The sequence below is a fragment of the Cherax quadricarinatus genome, chromosome 86 (assembly GCF_038502225.1).
Source record: "Cherax quadricarinatus isolate ZL_2023a chromosome 86, ASM3850222v1, whole genome shotgun sequence".
Classification (NCBI taxonomy): domain Eukaryota; kingdom Metazoa; phylum Arthropoda; class Malacostraca; order Decapoda; family Parastacidae; genus Cherax; species Cherax quadricarinatus.
The window spans coordinates 8,959,364-8,975,061 of NC_091377.1; the positions used below are offsets into that span (position 1 = coordinate 8,959,364).

Below are 15,698 nucleotides of genomic sequence, written 5' to 3' on the forward strand. Positions count from 1 at the left end.
CTATTGGAGGATAGATGGTCTAATGAGAGCATAGGAAATGGGGTCGAAGAGGTATGGGGTAGGTTTAAAAATGTAGTGTTAGAGTGTTCAGCAGAAGTTTGTGGTTACAGGAAAGTGGGTGCAGGAGGGAAGAGGAGCGATTGGTGGAATGATGATGTAAAGAGAGTAGTAAGGGAGAAAAAGTTAGCATATGAGAAGTTTTTACAAAGTAGAAGTGATGCAAGGAGGGAAGAGTATATGGAGAAAAAGAGAGAGGTTAAGAGAGTGGTGAAGCAATGTAAAAAGAGAGCAAATGAGAGAGTGGGTGAGATGTTATCAACAAATTTTGTTGAAAATAAGAAAAAGTTTTGGAGTGAGATTAACAAGTTAAGGAAGCCTAGAGAACAAATGGGTTTGTCAGTTAAAAATAGGAGAGGAGAGTTATTAAATGGAGAGTTAGAGGTATTGGGAAGATGGAGGGAATATTTTGAGGAATTGTTAAATGTTGATGAAGATAGGGAAGCTGTGATTTTGTGTATAGGGCAAAGAGGAATAACATCTTGTAGGAGTGAGGAAGAGCCAGTTGTGAGTGTGGGGGAAGTTCATGAGGTAGTAGGTAAAATGAAAGGGGGTAAGGCAGCTGGGATTGATGGGATAAAGATAGAAATGTTAAAAGCAGGTGGGGATATAGTTTTGGAGTGGTTGGTGCAATTATTTAATAAATGTATGGAAGAGGGTAAGGTACCTAGGGATTGGCAGAGAGCATGCATAGTTTCTTTGTATAAAGGTGAAGGGGACAAAAGAGAGTGCAAAAATTATAGGGGGATAAGTCTGTTGAGTATACCTGGTAAAGTGTATGGTAGAGTTATTATTGAAAGAATTAAGAGTAAGATGGAGAATAGGATAGCAGATGAACAAGGAGGCTTTAGGAAAGGTAGGGGGTGTGTGGACCAGGTGTTTACAGTGAAACATATAAGTGAAGAGTTTACGAGGATAGTGAGGTAAAGAGGAAATTTGTCAAAAGAGGATTCTTCAGAAAATGTATGTCACAGGATGTTGATTCATTATGTTTAAATATTATAGATGTGAAGAGATGCAAATGCGAGGAGTTTAAAGAGTAGAAAAACATAAAGAATCACACAGTTACACTGGAATTGTCATGACACTGTGCTGTGGACGATGCTCTAGGAGATTCAAGAGTTGAGAGATTGGTGATGAATTTGTAGAGAAAAGAAAGAATACAGGAAAAGTAATAGAGAAAAAAAGATTAGGTGATGAAAGATGAAATCAGATGAGGAAAGATAGAGTATCAGATTGAACGATCAGATATTTGGGAGGGAATGTATCAGATATTTTTGGATGAAAATGAGGTGGATTCATAGAAGATGAGGGAAAAGATTGATGAGTGGGAAGGGCAAAGAACGTGTCCTTGGAGGCAAGGAGAAAAGAACTTGTCTTGTACCAACGCCTTATATGGAGAGTGGTATGAAGCTTCATATGAGAAGGCTGGAGGTGATGAATGCATGTCGGAAGGAAGGTGGGTGAATGTAATGAGGAATGTGAGTGTGAATATAAGAGAGAATCGTACGTTTGAAGTTGGAGGGGCTGGATGGGCAAATGTTGTCAGAGGGCTAAGAGAATGGTTGTTGAGGTGGTCGATACTTCAAGAGAATGCAGTCTGTAGTGAAGGATCAGGTAGCAGTCGTAGCTAGGAAGCGGGTAGGGGGCCAAGGAAGGTTTGAGGAGGGGCTAAGGAGGCCAGATGGGGCTTGGATTCAGAGGCATGAATGGAGACATGGTTTGGTAGGAGAGATGGACAATGTGTTTGACAAAGACTGATTTATGAGGAGATAAATTATGCAGGGGACTTGGAACTGGAGGGACAGTCCTGACTGGAAGGACGGTGCCTGACACTCTGAAGGAAAAGTAGTTAAAGCTTACTGGAAGACATGATGGAAAATGACTGGAAAAGTGATGGATATGGGCAAGTCTTGTTTGCAGGCCACCGTGCTTGGTAAGAAATAAGCAGTGTGATAATAAAATAAATAAAAAATATTAATCACAACATACCCAAACTGCAATATCGAACCCTGCTTTAAAGCATTGATAGATCCCATTTCAGGACTCAAAGTCCAGGGTATGGCAAGAGTGAAGTTAAATAAATGCATCATCAAAACTGGAATGTCACATCTCTAACAGCTCATGACATGTCCTCTGGAGCATTCAACGAATTGCAAGATGCAGCAATCTTAGGTGTCAAGAACAACAACAGAATACGAGAGCTACCTCGACGATTCAAAGATTAGGTATCACAGATTTATCATTGAGGAGATATGGTCGTGAGTCATTACATGATATTTTGGAATGACAACCAGCTCAAAACATTGAGGTCAATCTGAACTATAGGAAAGTGACTCCACTTCGTCTGTGACAAAAATTTTCTGAGGTATTGAGGTAACTTTTCGAAGCTAGAGTTAGCAAACGCTTAATCTGGGTAAGTGTTAACAAGAAGTACATCTTGAAATACAGAACTGAGTTTGAGGAGTATCTGTTGGGAATATAGGAGTGAATATAGAGAGAATTGTTTAAATTAGTAGGGTTGATTACTATAACTTGCCAGAGGGTTGAGGAAGCTTTTGTGAGTTTGCAGTAGAAGAATCAAAACATTGATTGAAATGTGTATCAGTCTGGTGTGCAAGAGGACCAGTTTGTTGGTACATACTGAGACACTTGGTCAGCTACCACAGGACTTTCATGTATAAGTGCATACTTCGCTGTCATGTAGGTGATTTGTGGCAGATGAATGGAACAATTCAAATAAGTATATGAATTCTGGAAATAAATATCATCATGAAGGTCAGGCAATGGGCAACAGATTGTGCAGGACTGTCACAGCTGTTCATAATCCCATAGACGAGGTAATGGTGCAGTTTAAAAGCTGTTACTACACCTGATTCCCTGCAACAGTGATGAGTAATGATGGTAAGTTTTTTTCAGGCCACGCTGTGGAAACCTTAGATAGGGATAGCTAAAAATACTTAAATAAACAATGTAAGCCTAAAAATTCAAACTCAATTCAAAATTTTTTGCTTAAAGTAAATTACAGTTTATGAAAGCCAGACCCTCAAGTCCAGCTATATCAATAAACTGTTCTGGCATGAAATCCTTTTGCATTAAAGATCCTCTTGAGGAAGCTCATTTAGGTCCCTAAGGGATAAACCATTGATCCTGTCCTTCCCTTCACTGACCGACTGATTAACGTCCAACCCTTGCCCACAAGCACATCTTACCCCCCTCCATGTTTTGCCTCCCCTTCCTCCCATGAATGATACTTCTATTAGATATAGTTCATAAATTTACTTTGATAATAACTTGAAAAAACAAAACTGCAGACCCATTCACACGAACTAAATTATTACTACCAGATCGCCATCACAATCCAGATCATTGCATGATATTTACTGCAATTTGAAAGTTTGAGAGCAGCAAATTTTAGGTATGAATACATCTCATGATAGTTACCATGAAATTATCAGATCAAGTTCATAAATACTGTTTGAAATTATAAAGTGATATAGAATGGATTTCAACACAACTTATTTTTAATATAGTTCTGCTGTATTTTAGAGAAGTACATTCGTGTAATTGGTGACATGAATTCAAATTATGAAAGTTTCAGAGTTTAGACTGGAATATGGATCCATGAGAGCCAAACCCGGACATCCATACGCACATTTGGGAGACTTTCATGCCATTCAGAACCTGGCTTGTATCTGTTGCACTAGATTTGCCCCATCATAACAGTAACACCATGAGGAAGGTTTCAAAAAATTCTTGGAACAGTCAAGTCATCATGTTAGAGGTTATTGAGGCAAGGACCAGGAACTGAAACTGTCAACCTCCAGAAACCAGTACAGTACGGGTCAGGCCCTCGACATGTTCATACACCGATTCCCATGCACCTAGAGTAGTGTATTGGTGGCAGGACCAGGAACTGAAACTCACCTTCCTCCAGAAACTCAGACAGGTAATTGTAGTAGGGTTCCAGGCCCTCCCACAAGGCATAACAGTCCATAATGTAGCTTTAGGTATTGTTTATGGCTGCAAGGAGTGAGCATTGTCTTATGCTCACAGTAAAGGTAAAAGGTGAAAGTGTATAGTATTTACATAGCAGTAGACACTCCTTAGATGTGTGTTAATATTACATTGATTATGTGAAATTTTGTATATAGATTAAATTAAGACACATGTATATAGAATTTACACAGCAGTAGAAACTCTTGAGGTGTGTTGATATTATATTGATTATGTAAAATTTATCCAGTTTCTTTTAGCTAGAAAAATAGGAGAATTTGGGTTTTCATTATGACTGCATAATTTTTTTCTGATTTTAGGTTGGTGCTCAAGAAAATAGAAAATAAAGAATCATCATTCAGTCGTATAGTACACAGAGTCAAAAATATATTTAAAAGAGGCCATAAGGTAGAAAATGACTGTGTAGAAAAAGATGCAACAAAAGAACAAGTTATTGTTGAGGAAAATCCTCTTTATGAAGACAGAGAAGATTTGGAAGACATTACTGAAGAGGATGAGGATGAAGTTAAAACCAGCAACAAGACAGAGAACAGTCAGGAAACTAAGAAGGACAGATGAACAAGTTTCAAATATAATAGAAAATAGATAAACACCAGATTAAGTAACATGATTCTGCTTGATCTCTCCCGCTCATAGCTGGGGATTCTTCACAAGTCGTTAAAAAATTTAAGTAACAGGGAAGTTTAGTTGTTTCCATTGTGCTTAGAACCTCCTTGTAGTTCTAATAATTAAATGAAAATTAAGTAGTAAGCTGACCAGTGGTAAATTAAAGATTTATAGAGAAAGCTTTTTAAAAAATCTAGTTACTCTATATATAAAGTTCCCACTGAGCAAAATGTTTTATCTAAGATCTTTATTATTTTTGCATAAGCAATGTTGACTAAAATAGTCAATTGGAATTAGTAAATGTTTGAAATAAAAGGTAAAAGGAATAATTCAGAAGCTTTAATTTACTTTTCAAGACTTAATTAGCTATTGTATGAGGCTTAGCTTCACCAAGAGTGGTATAATTATTACAGTATGTCTTGTATTATCATGTAGAAAGTTCACCTTATTGTTATAAGTATCAAGACTTATTTCAGAGCCAAAAGACTGAATTTACCTGTGAAATTGTTTTATAAATGTGATTTTCTTATCTTTGCACATTCTAACTCAGGTTTCTCCAAAGAACTCGAATCCTGTGACAGCCGTTTTGTTAGACGGCTGAATTGGAGAGTGTATAGTGTTTTACAGTGTGCATGGTGTATGACGTATCTACATCTATGACAATTATTATTCCTGATATAGTTGATTCTGGAGGTCAATGACTCTTAGATGAGGTCTCCTGGTTGATTTAATGATTAATAAGGCTGTTGGTACTAGTTGCATACAGTCTAACATAGGCACACCAGACCTGCTCATCAAGCATTAACTAGAGGAACTTATTAAGCTTCCTCTTAAAGATAGCTAGGGAGGTCTGCTGGTTTACAGTACTCGCAAAAAAAATGCATTCCGATCACTGGTAAGCACTGAATGGCATATGGGTCACTCCATGCATGATCAATCAAATTAAATTGCTGATGGAAATATCATTAGGTTTGCAAGGTTGGACCCTTCAGTGCACCCCCTTCAAGGAGGGTCCAACCCTTCAATGCACCCTCTTCAAGAGGGGTGCAGCACTAATGCACCCCTTTCAGTGCTGGTGAATGGCTCTTGATCCAAGTAACTGGAGCTATTCTCTCATTCTTCACCTCAAATACCTCCCATTACCAGTGCAGTGTATGACTACAAGTTTAGTGCTTTCCAATGATTATTATAACAGTCAAATCTCATTAACCTGATTTCTTTAAAGTCAAGGGCAGTGCATAACTAAATTTCTGGATTAAACATTTAGTAAAACTATTGAACCACACCTAAAGAATTACAGTATTTTCAGTATGTATGAAGAGTTCTTGTTCGTTTGATGATAAAGAATTATTAATTTAATGCTGTTTTGTTAAGGATAACTCTTTTTTAACATGTTGGCCATTTCCCACTAAGGCAGGGTGACCTGAAAAAGAAGAAACACTCTCATCATCACTCACTCCATCACTGTCTTGCCAGAGGCGTGCTGATACCAAGGCGAAATTATGCTTAATTTTCCTCTTGGCTTTTCTCCTTATGCATTGACATTTTGTGTATATTATTTGTAACTGTTGAGCTTGTATTTGCTTGATAGTTTTCTCAATGACTAGCTATAAAAAAAATGTATATTTTTTGCCTAGTTTCTGTTTACAGTGATGTAACTCTGCTCACACCACCACTCTTCCTCCAACCCGGGCACAGTACAGAGTACAGTATGGGCTACACTAAAGTACATCCTGTATACTGTATACAGTAGGACCCCAGTATCCATGAATTTGGTTTCTATGGTTTCAGTTATCCACAGTTTACAATGGCCTGAAAAAAATGAATTTTGCTTAATAATGACCTCAAAGAACAAAAGTAGTGATGGTGGCAGTTCTTCAAACCTTAAAAGAAGCTGTGAAATGATTCCCAATTCTCGATCTAATTGTGCGTAATTTATCAGATAAACTTTATCATAGATATGCATGTAAGCAAAAAATTATTTATATAGGGTTTGCTACTATCCGCAGCTTCAAGTATCCACAGTAGGTCTTAGGATATATACCCCGTGGATACAGGGGTACTACTGTGTATATACTGTATGATCTTAGATGTCACAATACATAGTGACAGCTCATGGCTTGCTGCTTGATCACAGCCTCAGCTCACACATTAAGGAACTGGGGTGCAATCCTCAGACAAGCAGAAATGTTGAGTATGTTTCTTTGCACCTTCTGCCTGGGTGTTCAGTGATTAGTGTGGGTTGCATCCTGGGGGTGAGGATTAAGGGCTTCAGTGGAAATCAGACTGTCAATGTTATAATATCTTGAGTTTACTGGATTATCCTGGGTTAATGTTCTTGGGACAAAACCAGGGGAGTAGTACAATAGGCCTGTTGACTCATGCTTGGCAGATCCTACTCATAGTTACCTACATCCACTCATGTACCTGTTTAATTTTTTTTATAAAGCTACCCAAAGTACTTGCTCAATGATGCTACCTAGCATTTTTCTTGTGTACTCTTTCATTTTCACTCTTTGTTTCGTATTATTTGCCAACAGATGGAGTTATTGTAGAATTATTACTCTGGTATACATTTTAGCATAGAATTCATGGGAATGTGTAATTACTGTAATGTGCCAAGGTATGGTGCAGTGCTGCAGTGAAACCTAGGTTAAACTGGTGCAGTGCTGCAGTGAAACCTAGGTTAAACTGGTGCAGTGCTGCAGTGAAACCTAGGTTAAACTGGTGCAGTGCTGCAGTGAAACCTAGGTTAAACTGGTGCAGTGCTGCAGTGAAACCTAGGTTAAGCTATCATTGAACCCAATATTTCTTCTTTGAACTGTTTGGGTACAGGTCATTGTTTTTTATCTAAATATAATATAATATATAAGAATTCATGGAGCTTGTTAATTCATTATCAAATTGTACCATAAAGCATGGGGGACTTGTATTTATTATAATGTCTCCAGTATTATTATTATAATTAAGGGGGGGGGACTAAACCCCGTAGGATTATACAGCACTTATGGGGGGGATGTGGAAGGTATTCAGGCTTAATTCAGGGAATTGGAGCACAGATCCAATTCCCTAGATCAAGAGCCCCATGCCAGCATCAAGGAACCTTCCTTGGGGGAATAATGTCTCCAGTATGGTCATTGGCAAGCATCTGTTGTTGGCTAAAACAAAATTCACACTATAAATCAGTATTACTTAACAAGCTTGTACATGGTTTAAATACTATACAATAATGTAACAAAAATTTATAGTGTACTACTCACTAATCTCTGAATACAGGTCTCCCTCAACATTCGCGAGGGTTAGGGGATCATGAGCCTCGCGAATGTTGAAAAACCGTGAATGTTTGGTGCCCCAATATATTGTAGGGAAATATATTACAATACTGCTTCCTTAACTTGTTGAACCATGAATAATCATAAAATATATGAAAACGTCGTAAATTGTACTAAATATATACATGTTATGCTTTAATAACGTATGTTATTTAATAACATGTATGTTAATAACATGTATGTTATTAAATACCACAGACTCCACCACTGCCTCCACCACTGCGAGTCCCTACTACCCTCCCTCTGACCCCCGCAACTGGCAGCCAGCCCTCCCACCACTCAGTGTGGTGAGTGTTTTGTTTGTTCATTATTTGCTATTAAACTACAGAATAAATAATGTAAACCCATTCATGACTGCATATTGGAATGGCTATTAGGAAAGGTATTAGATGGTGACATCATGTGTTTACTCTTGAACACAGCAAAGAATTGAACATTTCTGCTATTGCTAATAATAACAATAGTAATAATAATAATAATAATAATAATAATAATAATAATAATAATTAATAATAAATACAATATAATTGAAGAAGGAAATTGTACAAAAATACGAGGGAGGGGTTGACACATCGTCAGTGTGACTTTGTTTATGCTGGATGAACATTAGTCTCCCTGCTCTTCCAAACATTTCACAATAATTCAGCGGTTGAGGCAGTGGTATTTAATAATAATAGTACATGTTGTTATTAATAACATGTATTATTATTAACATGTATGTATTTAATAACATATATGTTATAAATAATAATAGTACATATTATTAATAGCATGTATTATTATTAACATGTATGTTATTAAATACCATTGCCTCAATCACTGCCTCTACCACTCCAGTCACACTCAATCTACAAGCACCAAACACAATGAATTATTGTGAAATGTTTGGAAGAGCACGGAGACTAATGTTCACTCCAGCATAAACAAAGTCACACTGACGATGTGTCAACCACTCCCTTGTATTTTTGTACAATTTCCTTCTTCAATTATGTCATATTTATTATTATTATTATTTTTTTTTTTTTTTTTTTTTTTTTCAACAAGTCGGCCGTCTCCCACCGAGGCAGGGTGACCCAAAAAAGAAAGAAAATCCCCAAAAAGAAAATACTTTCATCATCATTCAACACTTTCACCACACTCGCACATTATCACTGTTTTTGCAGAGGTGCTCAGAATACAACAGTCTAGAAGCATAAACATATAAAGATACACAACATATCCCTCCAAACTGCCAATATCCCAAACCCCTCCTTTAAAGTGCAGGCATTGTACTTCCCATTTCCAGGACTCAAGTCCGACTATATGAAAATAACCGGTTTCCCTGAATCCCTTCACTAAATATTACCCTGCTCACACTCCAACAGATCGTCAGGTCCCAAGTAACATTCGTCTCCATTCACTCCTATCTAACACGCTCACGCCGTATCCCACCGAGGCGGGGTGGCCCAAAAGGAAAAATGAAAGTTTCTCCTTTTACATTTAGTAATATATACAGGAGAAGAGGTTACTAGCCCCTTGCTCCCGGCATTTTAGTCGCCTCTTACAACACGCATGGCTTACGGAGGAAGAATTCTGTTCCACTTCCCCATGGAGATAAGAGGAAATAAACAAGAATAAGAACTAGAAAGAAAATAGAAGAAAACCCAGAGGGGTGTGTATATATGTGCTTGTACATGTATGTGTAGTGTGACCTAAGTGTAAGTAGAAGTAGCAAGACGTACCTGAAATCTTGCATGTTCATGAGACAGAAAAAAGGACACCAGCAATCCTACCATCATGTAAAACAATTACAGGCTTTCGTTTTACACTCACTTGGCAGGACAGTAGTACCTCCCTGGGCGGTTGCTGTCTACCAACCTACTACCTATATTATTATTATTATTATTATTATTATTATTATTATTATTATTACTATTACTATTGTTATTATTAGCTGTAGCAGAAATGTTTAATTCTTTGCAGTGTTCAAGAGTAAACACATGATGTCACTGTCCAATACCTGTCCGAATAGCCATTCCAATATGCAGTCATGAATGGGTTTACATTATTTATACTGTAGTTTAATAGCAAATAATGAACAAGCAAAACACTCACCACACTGAGTGGTGGGAGGACTGGCTGCCAGTTGCAGGGGTCAGAGGGAGGGTAGTAGGGACCCGCAGGTGGCGTGAAACTTAAATATGATTTGGCGGCTGGGAATTTAGTGGCTGGGAATTTGGCGGTTGGGAATTCGCGAATGTGTGAAGCCCGTGAAAGTTGAAAACGTGAATGTTGAGGGAGACCTGTATCTTTTGTTTGGGCTTAGCTGCTTATCCATTTTGAAGTGTTCGGTGCAGTGTATCGAACTTTAAGTTTAACTGGGTTCAGATTAACGAGCTTTGACTGTATTTAGAATAAGTAATATAAAGAGGAAAGAATAAACGACCAGCTGTAAAACCACAAAGAGGTTGATTTTGTCCACTTTTTAAATTGTATTTAAGTATGGTGTTAGGCACAAAGGGGCAATTTACTGCCAATACAGTACACAGATCCATTTGAATATTTTATTGAAATAAAATCTTGCTATTGTGATGACTGGACTAAGATTCAGCACTTTAGCATGGAAAAATATAATGTACAGTACTGTATATCTAAAGCATATGGCAATAAATCTACTTAATTACTGTATTTTTAACACTGTCGTTTCCCACTGAGGTAGGGTGACCCAAAGAAACATTTTCACTATCACTGAAACTCTAGCTGTCTCCAAAAGTACACAGATATAGCAATTTTTTGTCAAACTTTGTCATAGGCTTTATCACATCAACCAAAGGAATGTCAGAATTTGAGCCTGTTATCTATGTATTGCATTCTCCTACTGTGCTAGGATATATTAACTCATATTTTGGTATTTCTCTTGGTTGTATTGATAAAGCTTATTCCTAGTGAAATATCTACAGCAAATGCATTTATATGATGCTTTTGTTTATAAAAAAAGGACACTGCCACCTTTCAGTATTGGCATAATTAAAAAAAAATCTATCAGGATCCCACATAAATATATCTGTGTTTTCTTCGGACTAAAACTGATTGCCTCCCATTCCTCAGTGGGTTAAACACTTCCTGTGATTGTCAAAATAATAATGTGTGCTGCTCATTGTATTCCATACATTTGTTATCAGGATCCAGATGTTAATACAGAACTGTATATTATTTTGTATTTTGTTAACTTCAGTGCACTTCTGATTCTTAATGTATACATTAGGAACCAAACCTTATAATATTTTCAATGTACATGTTATGATGTATCTCAAGACATTCCAGGGAGAGCAAACTAGGTACTTTCAGGTGCTCCCAGTAGTATAAACATTTAACTGAATTAATGAAATATTTGATGTGATTATCCTTTATATATTTCCTGTTTTATAAGTTTTACTCAGTGTGATTTTTAAAATCCCCACTCTTAAAAATTCTCATAAAAATAAAAATACTGTATGTTCAATTTTTAAATGAGCCTTTTAGCGAATGTAAATTTTTATGTTTAGTAGTATTACAGTACTCTAGTGATGTTTTATTTAGATAGGCTAATTAGAGGAACAAATGCTGTCATAAATGAAGTACATTAAAATTGAATATCTAAATAAAATTAATAATCTCTGTTTGATTTTAGAGACTTATTTTGCTCCTCTTATTGGGACTCTGATCAGAGCTGCCAATATTCCTCTGTTTTAGAGAGTAAAACCAAAGATTTTTTTTTTCAACACCAGCTGTCTCCCACTGAGGCAGGGCAACTCAAAAAAGAAGAAACACATTCCTAAAGTTTTTCTTTTTACATTTAGTAATTTATTTAGAAAGGGTTACTAGCCCCTTGTTCCTGAGGATTTAGTTGTAAACTGAAATTTCACAAGACTGGTCCCTATTGCTGTGTGCAATGAATATATTGTAGCAACATTTTTTTTTTCTTTTTTAAGTATAGCACTTAACCCTTTGAGGGTTTCGGACGTACTAGTACGGCTTACGACCCAGGATTTTTGACGTACTAGTACGCCTAAATTCTAGCGCCCTCAAATCTAGTGGGAGAAAGCTGGTAGGCCTTCATATGAAAGAATGGGTCTATGTGGTCAGTGTGCACAGTCTAAAAAAAATCCTGCAGCACACCATGAATAATGAGAAAAAAAAAAACTTTGACCGTTTTTTTTGGATAAAACAGCGACTTTGCACTGTATTTTCGTATGGTATTATTGTTGTATTCTAGTTTTCTTGGTCTTATTTTATAGAATGGAAGACATATTACAGAAATTGAGATGATTTTGACTGGTTTTACAATGAAAGATACCTTGAAATTGAGCTCAAAGTAGCAGAAATGTTCAATTTTTACCAAATTTCAAAAGTAAACAAATTGTGCCAATGGTCCAATACACGTCAACTGGTGAGTCTAATATTCTTTTACAAGTGCGCCAATAATATTTATACCAGTTTTTACACTAATGCAGTAGTCTGCATAACGGTAAATCTTATATTTTTTGTGAGAATAAAAATTCAAAGTGGAAAGCAAAAGAATATAAGAGGGGTCTCGAGACGTGACTAATGACCAGAGGAAATGTCATTTTAGTGCCAGGAATGTCTTTCTTGTTTATTCTGGACCCAATTCGGAAATTGGCATCTTTTGAAATTTGTATGAAATTGGCAAAATTGCTAAATTCTGACCACTGTACTGGATAGTTGAATTTCATAAATGGGTGGTTTCTTGCATCCATTCGATAGAAAAAATGGAGTTCTAGCGAAATATTCATGTTTTTTGTCGACTAGTACAGTGGAATTGGCCGAAAATGGGGCTCAAAGTGGGCAAAATCGCCGATGCGTAAACATCCCCGAGACCGCTAACTTCGCGAGAGCATAATTCCGTAAGTTTTCCATCAAATTTCAAACTTTTGGTGTCCTTATGATCGGGAAAAGATTCTCTATCTTTTCGTAAGAGAAAATTATTTTTTTTTTTTTTTAAATTTGGCCGACCCTGAGAACGAGTTTCGGAGAGGGCCTGTCGACCCTCAAAGGGTTAATGATCCCTTTGAGTTTGGCTCATTTTTTCTAAATTATAAATAAAGATATTAATAATATGCATTGTATACAACACACACAGCATCTGTTCACAAATTTTAATCAGACACAACGAAAAATAAATCTCAGAGGAATTACTGACAGATGTGGAGTTATTACATTTAAGAAATTTCACATATAATTGTTTTTTCAATGCATCAGCTGTCTCCTACTAAGGCATGGTGATCCAAAAAGAAAGATGAAAGTTTTCATTTTGCATGTTGTAGTTTATTCAGAAGGGGTTACAACCCCCTTGCTTCTGGCATTTTAGTTGCCTCATACCACATGCATGGCTTATGGAGGAAGAATTTATGGGTATGTTAATCCTCATATCCCCTCAAGAGAGGTTTCTTGATACCAGCAAGGGGGCTCTTGATCCAAGGAAATGGACCTGCTCAGGGCTGGATTTCTAAGGGGGCAAAAGGGGCAATTGCCCCGGGCCTCCTGCCAGAGGGGCCCCCAGATGGACTTCCTTTATAACAAAATGTAATAATAAAAAAATTAGTTTAATAAAAGGAATTAAAGTGTGTGGGGGGGATCAGAAAATAGAAAGGGTACCCCCACCCCTTCTCCCTTTAAATAACTTGACTTAACTATTTCTGGTTAGCATCAGTTTAGAGGTAAATTACCAGACCATGAGGTCAGAGGTGACCAAGGTTCACACGTGTGTCTGTGTCTGAGTGTGCGAGGTATCAATTGCATGTATGGCTTTAATTGACTATGTCAGCCTCAGAAGAGCTATTTCTGGTTCCTGTCATTGTAGAGGTCAATGTCCAACATGTCAATTGGTAGCCTGGGGCTATACGTGTCTGTTCGTCAACCGCTTTCAGCGCTAGGCAATGGTGTGGGGCAGTGGTGTCCGTGTTTTAGAGCTGTGTGTCTTTCACAAAGGTTTGCGATGAATCATTGTTTTGCATTTACATCTTACACACGCATACACATCCACAAATGCACACACACACACACACAAAGGTTAAGGGAAATCGGTCTGACGACACTGGAGGACAGGAGGGTAAGGTGAGACAGGATAGCGTCATACAAAATACTGCATGGAATAGACAAGGTGGACAGAGACAGGATGTTCCAGAGAGGGGACACAGAAACAAGGGAAGTTGAAGACTCAGATGAGTCAAAGGGATGTTAGGAAGCATTTCTTCAGTCATAGAGTAGTCAGGAAGTGGAATAGTCTAGCAAGTGATGTAGTGGAGGCAGGAACCATATACATGTATAGCTTTAAGACAATGTTGATAAAGCTCATGGAGCAGGGAGAGAGAGGACCTAGTAGTGTTCTGTGAAGAGGCAGGGCCAGGAGCCGAGTCTCGACCCCTGCAACCACAATTATGTGAGTACAGTTAGGTGAGTGTACACATGCACACACACATATATATACAGTGGACCCTCGGGTAACGATGACATCGGCTAGCAATAAAATCGGATATTGATGCGTCTTTGCGTAAAAATATTGACTCGTCCAACGGTGAAAAACTAGTTTAGGGACATTTGTCCTGAACGCATCCACATGGCCTGGCCCGCCTGTGGCTGCCCAGCCACTGTGTACACCCAGTGTGCCATTGTTTACAAGCCAGGTTGGACAGTTCCACGCATACATTCAATGCATTTTGTGTTATTCCATTGTTTTTAGTGTTTGTAACTGCTAAATAAGCCACCATGGGCCCAAAGAAAGCTTCTAGTGCCAACCCTGTGGTAAAAAGGGTGAGAAATACTATCGAACAAAGTATGAAAGTGGAGTGCGTGCCTCCGAGCTGGCCCGGTTGTATAACAAACCCCAATCAACCATCGCTACTATCTTGGCCAAAAGAAAGGCAGCCAAGGAAGCTGTTGTTGCGAAAGTTGCAAGTATGCTTACAAAACAAAGATCGCAAATACTCCAAGATGTGAAGAGACTGTTACTGGTGTGGATCAACGACAAACAATTATCAGGAGATAGTGTTTCACAGTCAATCATATGTGACAAGGCAAGGCAGCTGCATGCAGATCTCATTAAGAAAATGCCTGGAAATAGTGGTGATTTTAGTAAATTTAAGGCCAGCAAAGGTTGGTTTGAGAGATTTAAGAATCGTAGTGGCATACACAGTGTGGTAAGGCATGGTGAGGCTGCCAGTTGTGACCGGAAAGCAGCTGAAAAATATATGCAGGACTTTAAGGAGTACATACAGGCTGAAAAAATAAAACCCCAACAAGTGTTCAATTGTGACGAAACAGACCTGTTTTGGAAGAAAATGCCAAACAGGACCTACAATACTCAGGAGGAAAAGGCACTCCCAGGACACAAGCCTATGAAAGTCAGAGTAACTCTCGTGTTTTATAGTAATTCTAGTGAGGATTGCAAAGTGAAGCCTTTACTCACGTATCACTCTGAAACTCCCAGAGTGTTCAAGAAAAACAGTGTTGTCAAGGCTAATTTGTGTGTGATGTGGAAGGCAAACAGTAAGGCATGGGTCACTAGGGACATTTTCCATGATTGGTTCTATCATGTGTTTGGCCCCACTGTATAAAAATACCTCCTGGAAAATAAATTGGACCTCAAGTGCCTCCTGGTATTAGACAATGCTCCTGCTCATCCTCCAGACTTACAAGAGCGAATTGTGG

At 37.9% G+C, this 15,698-nt stretch overlaps 1 protein-coding gene across 1 annotated transcript in view; it reads left to right on the plus strand.

The window, feature by feature from the left end:
- Positions 1 to 4,632, plus strand: part of LOC138855256 (GPI transamidase component PIG-T-like) — a 32,326-nt gene extending 27,694 nt beyond the window's left edge. Inside the window, exons 11-12 of the mRNA XM_070103702.1 lie at positions 1,362 to 1,516; positions 4,374 to 4,632. Of these exons, the coding sequence (XP_069959803.1) occupies positions 1,362 to 1,516; positions 4,374 to 4,632 (414 nt within the window). The remainder of the gene's footprint in view (positions 1 to 1,361; positions 1,517 to 4,373) is intronic.
- Positions 4,633 to 15,698: the final 11,066 nt, after the last annotated feature.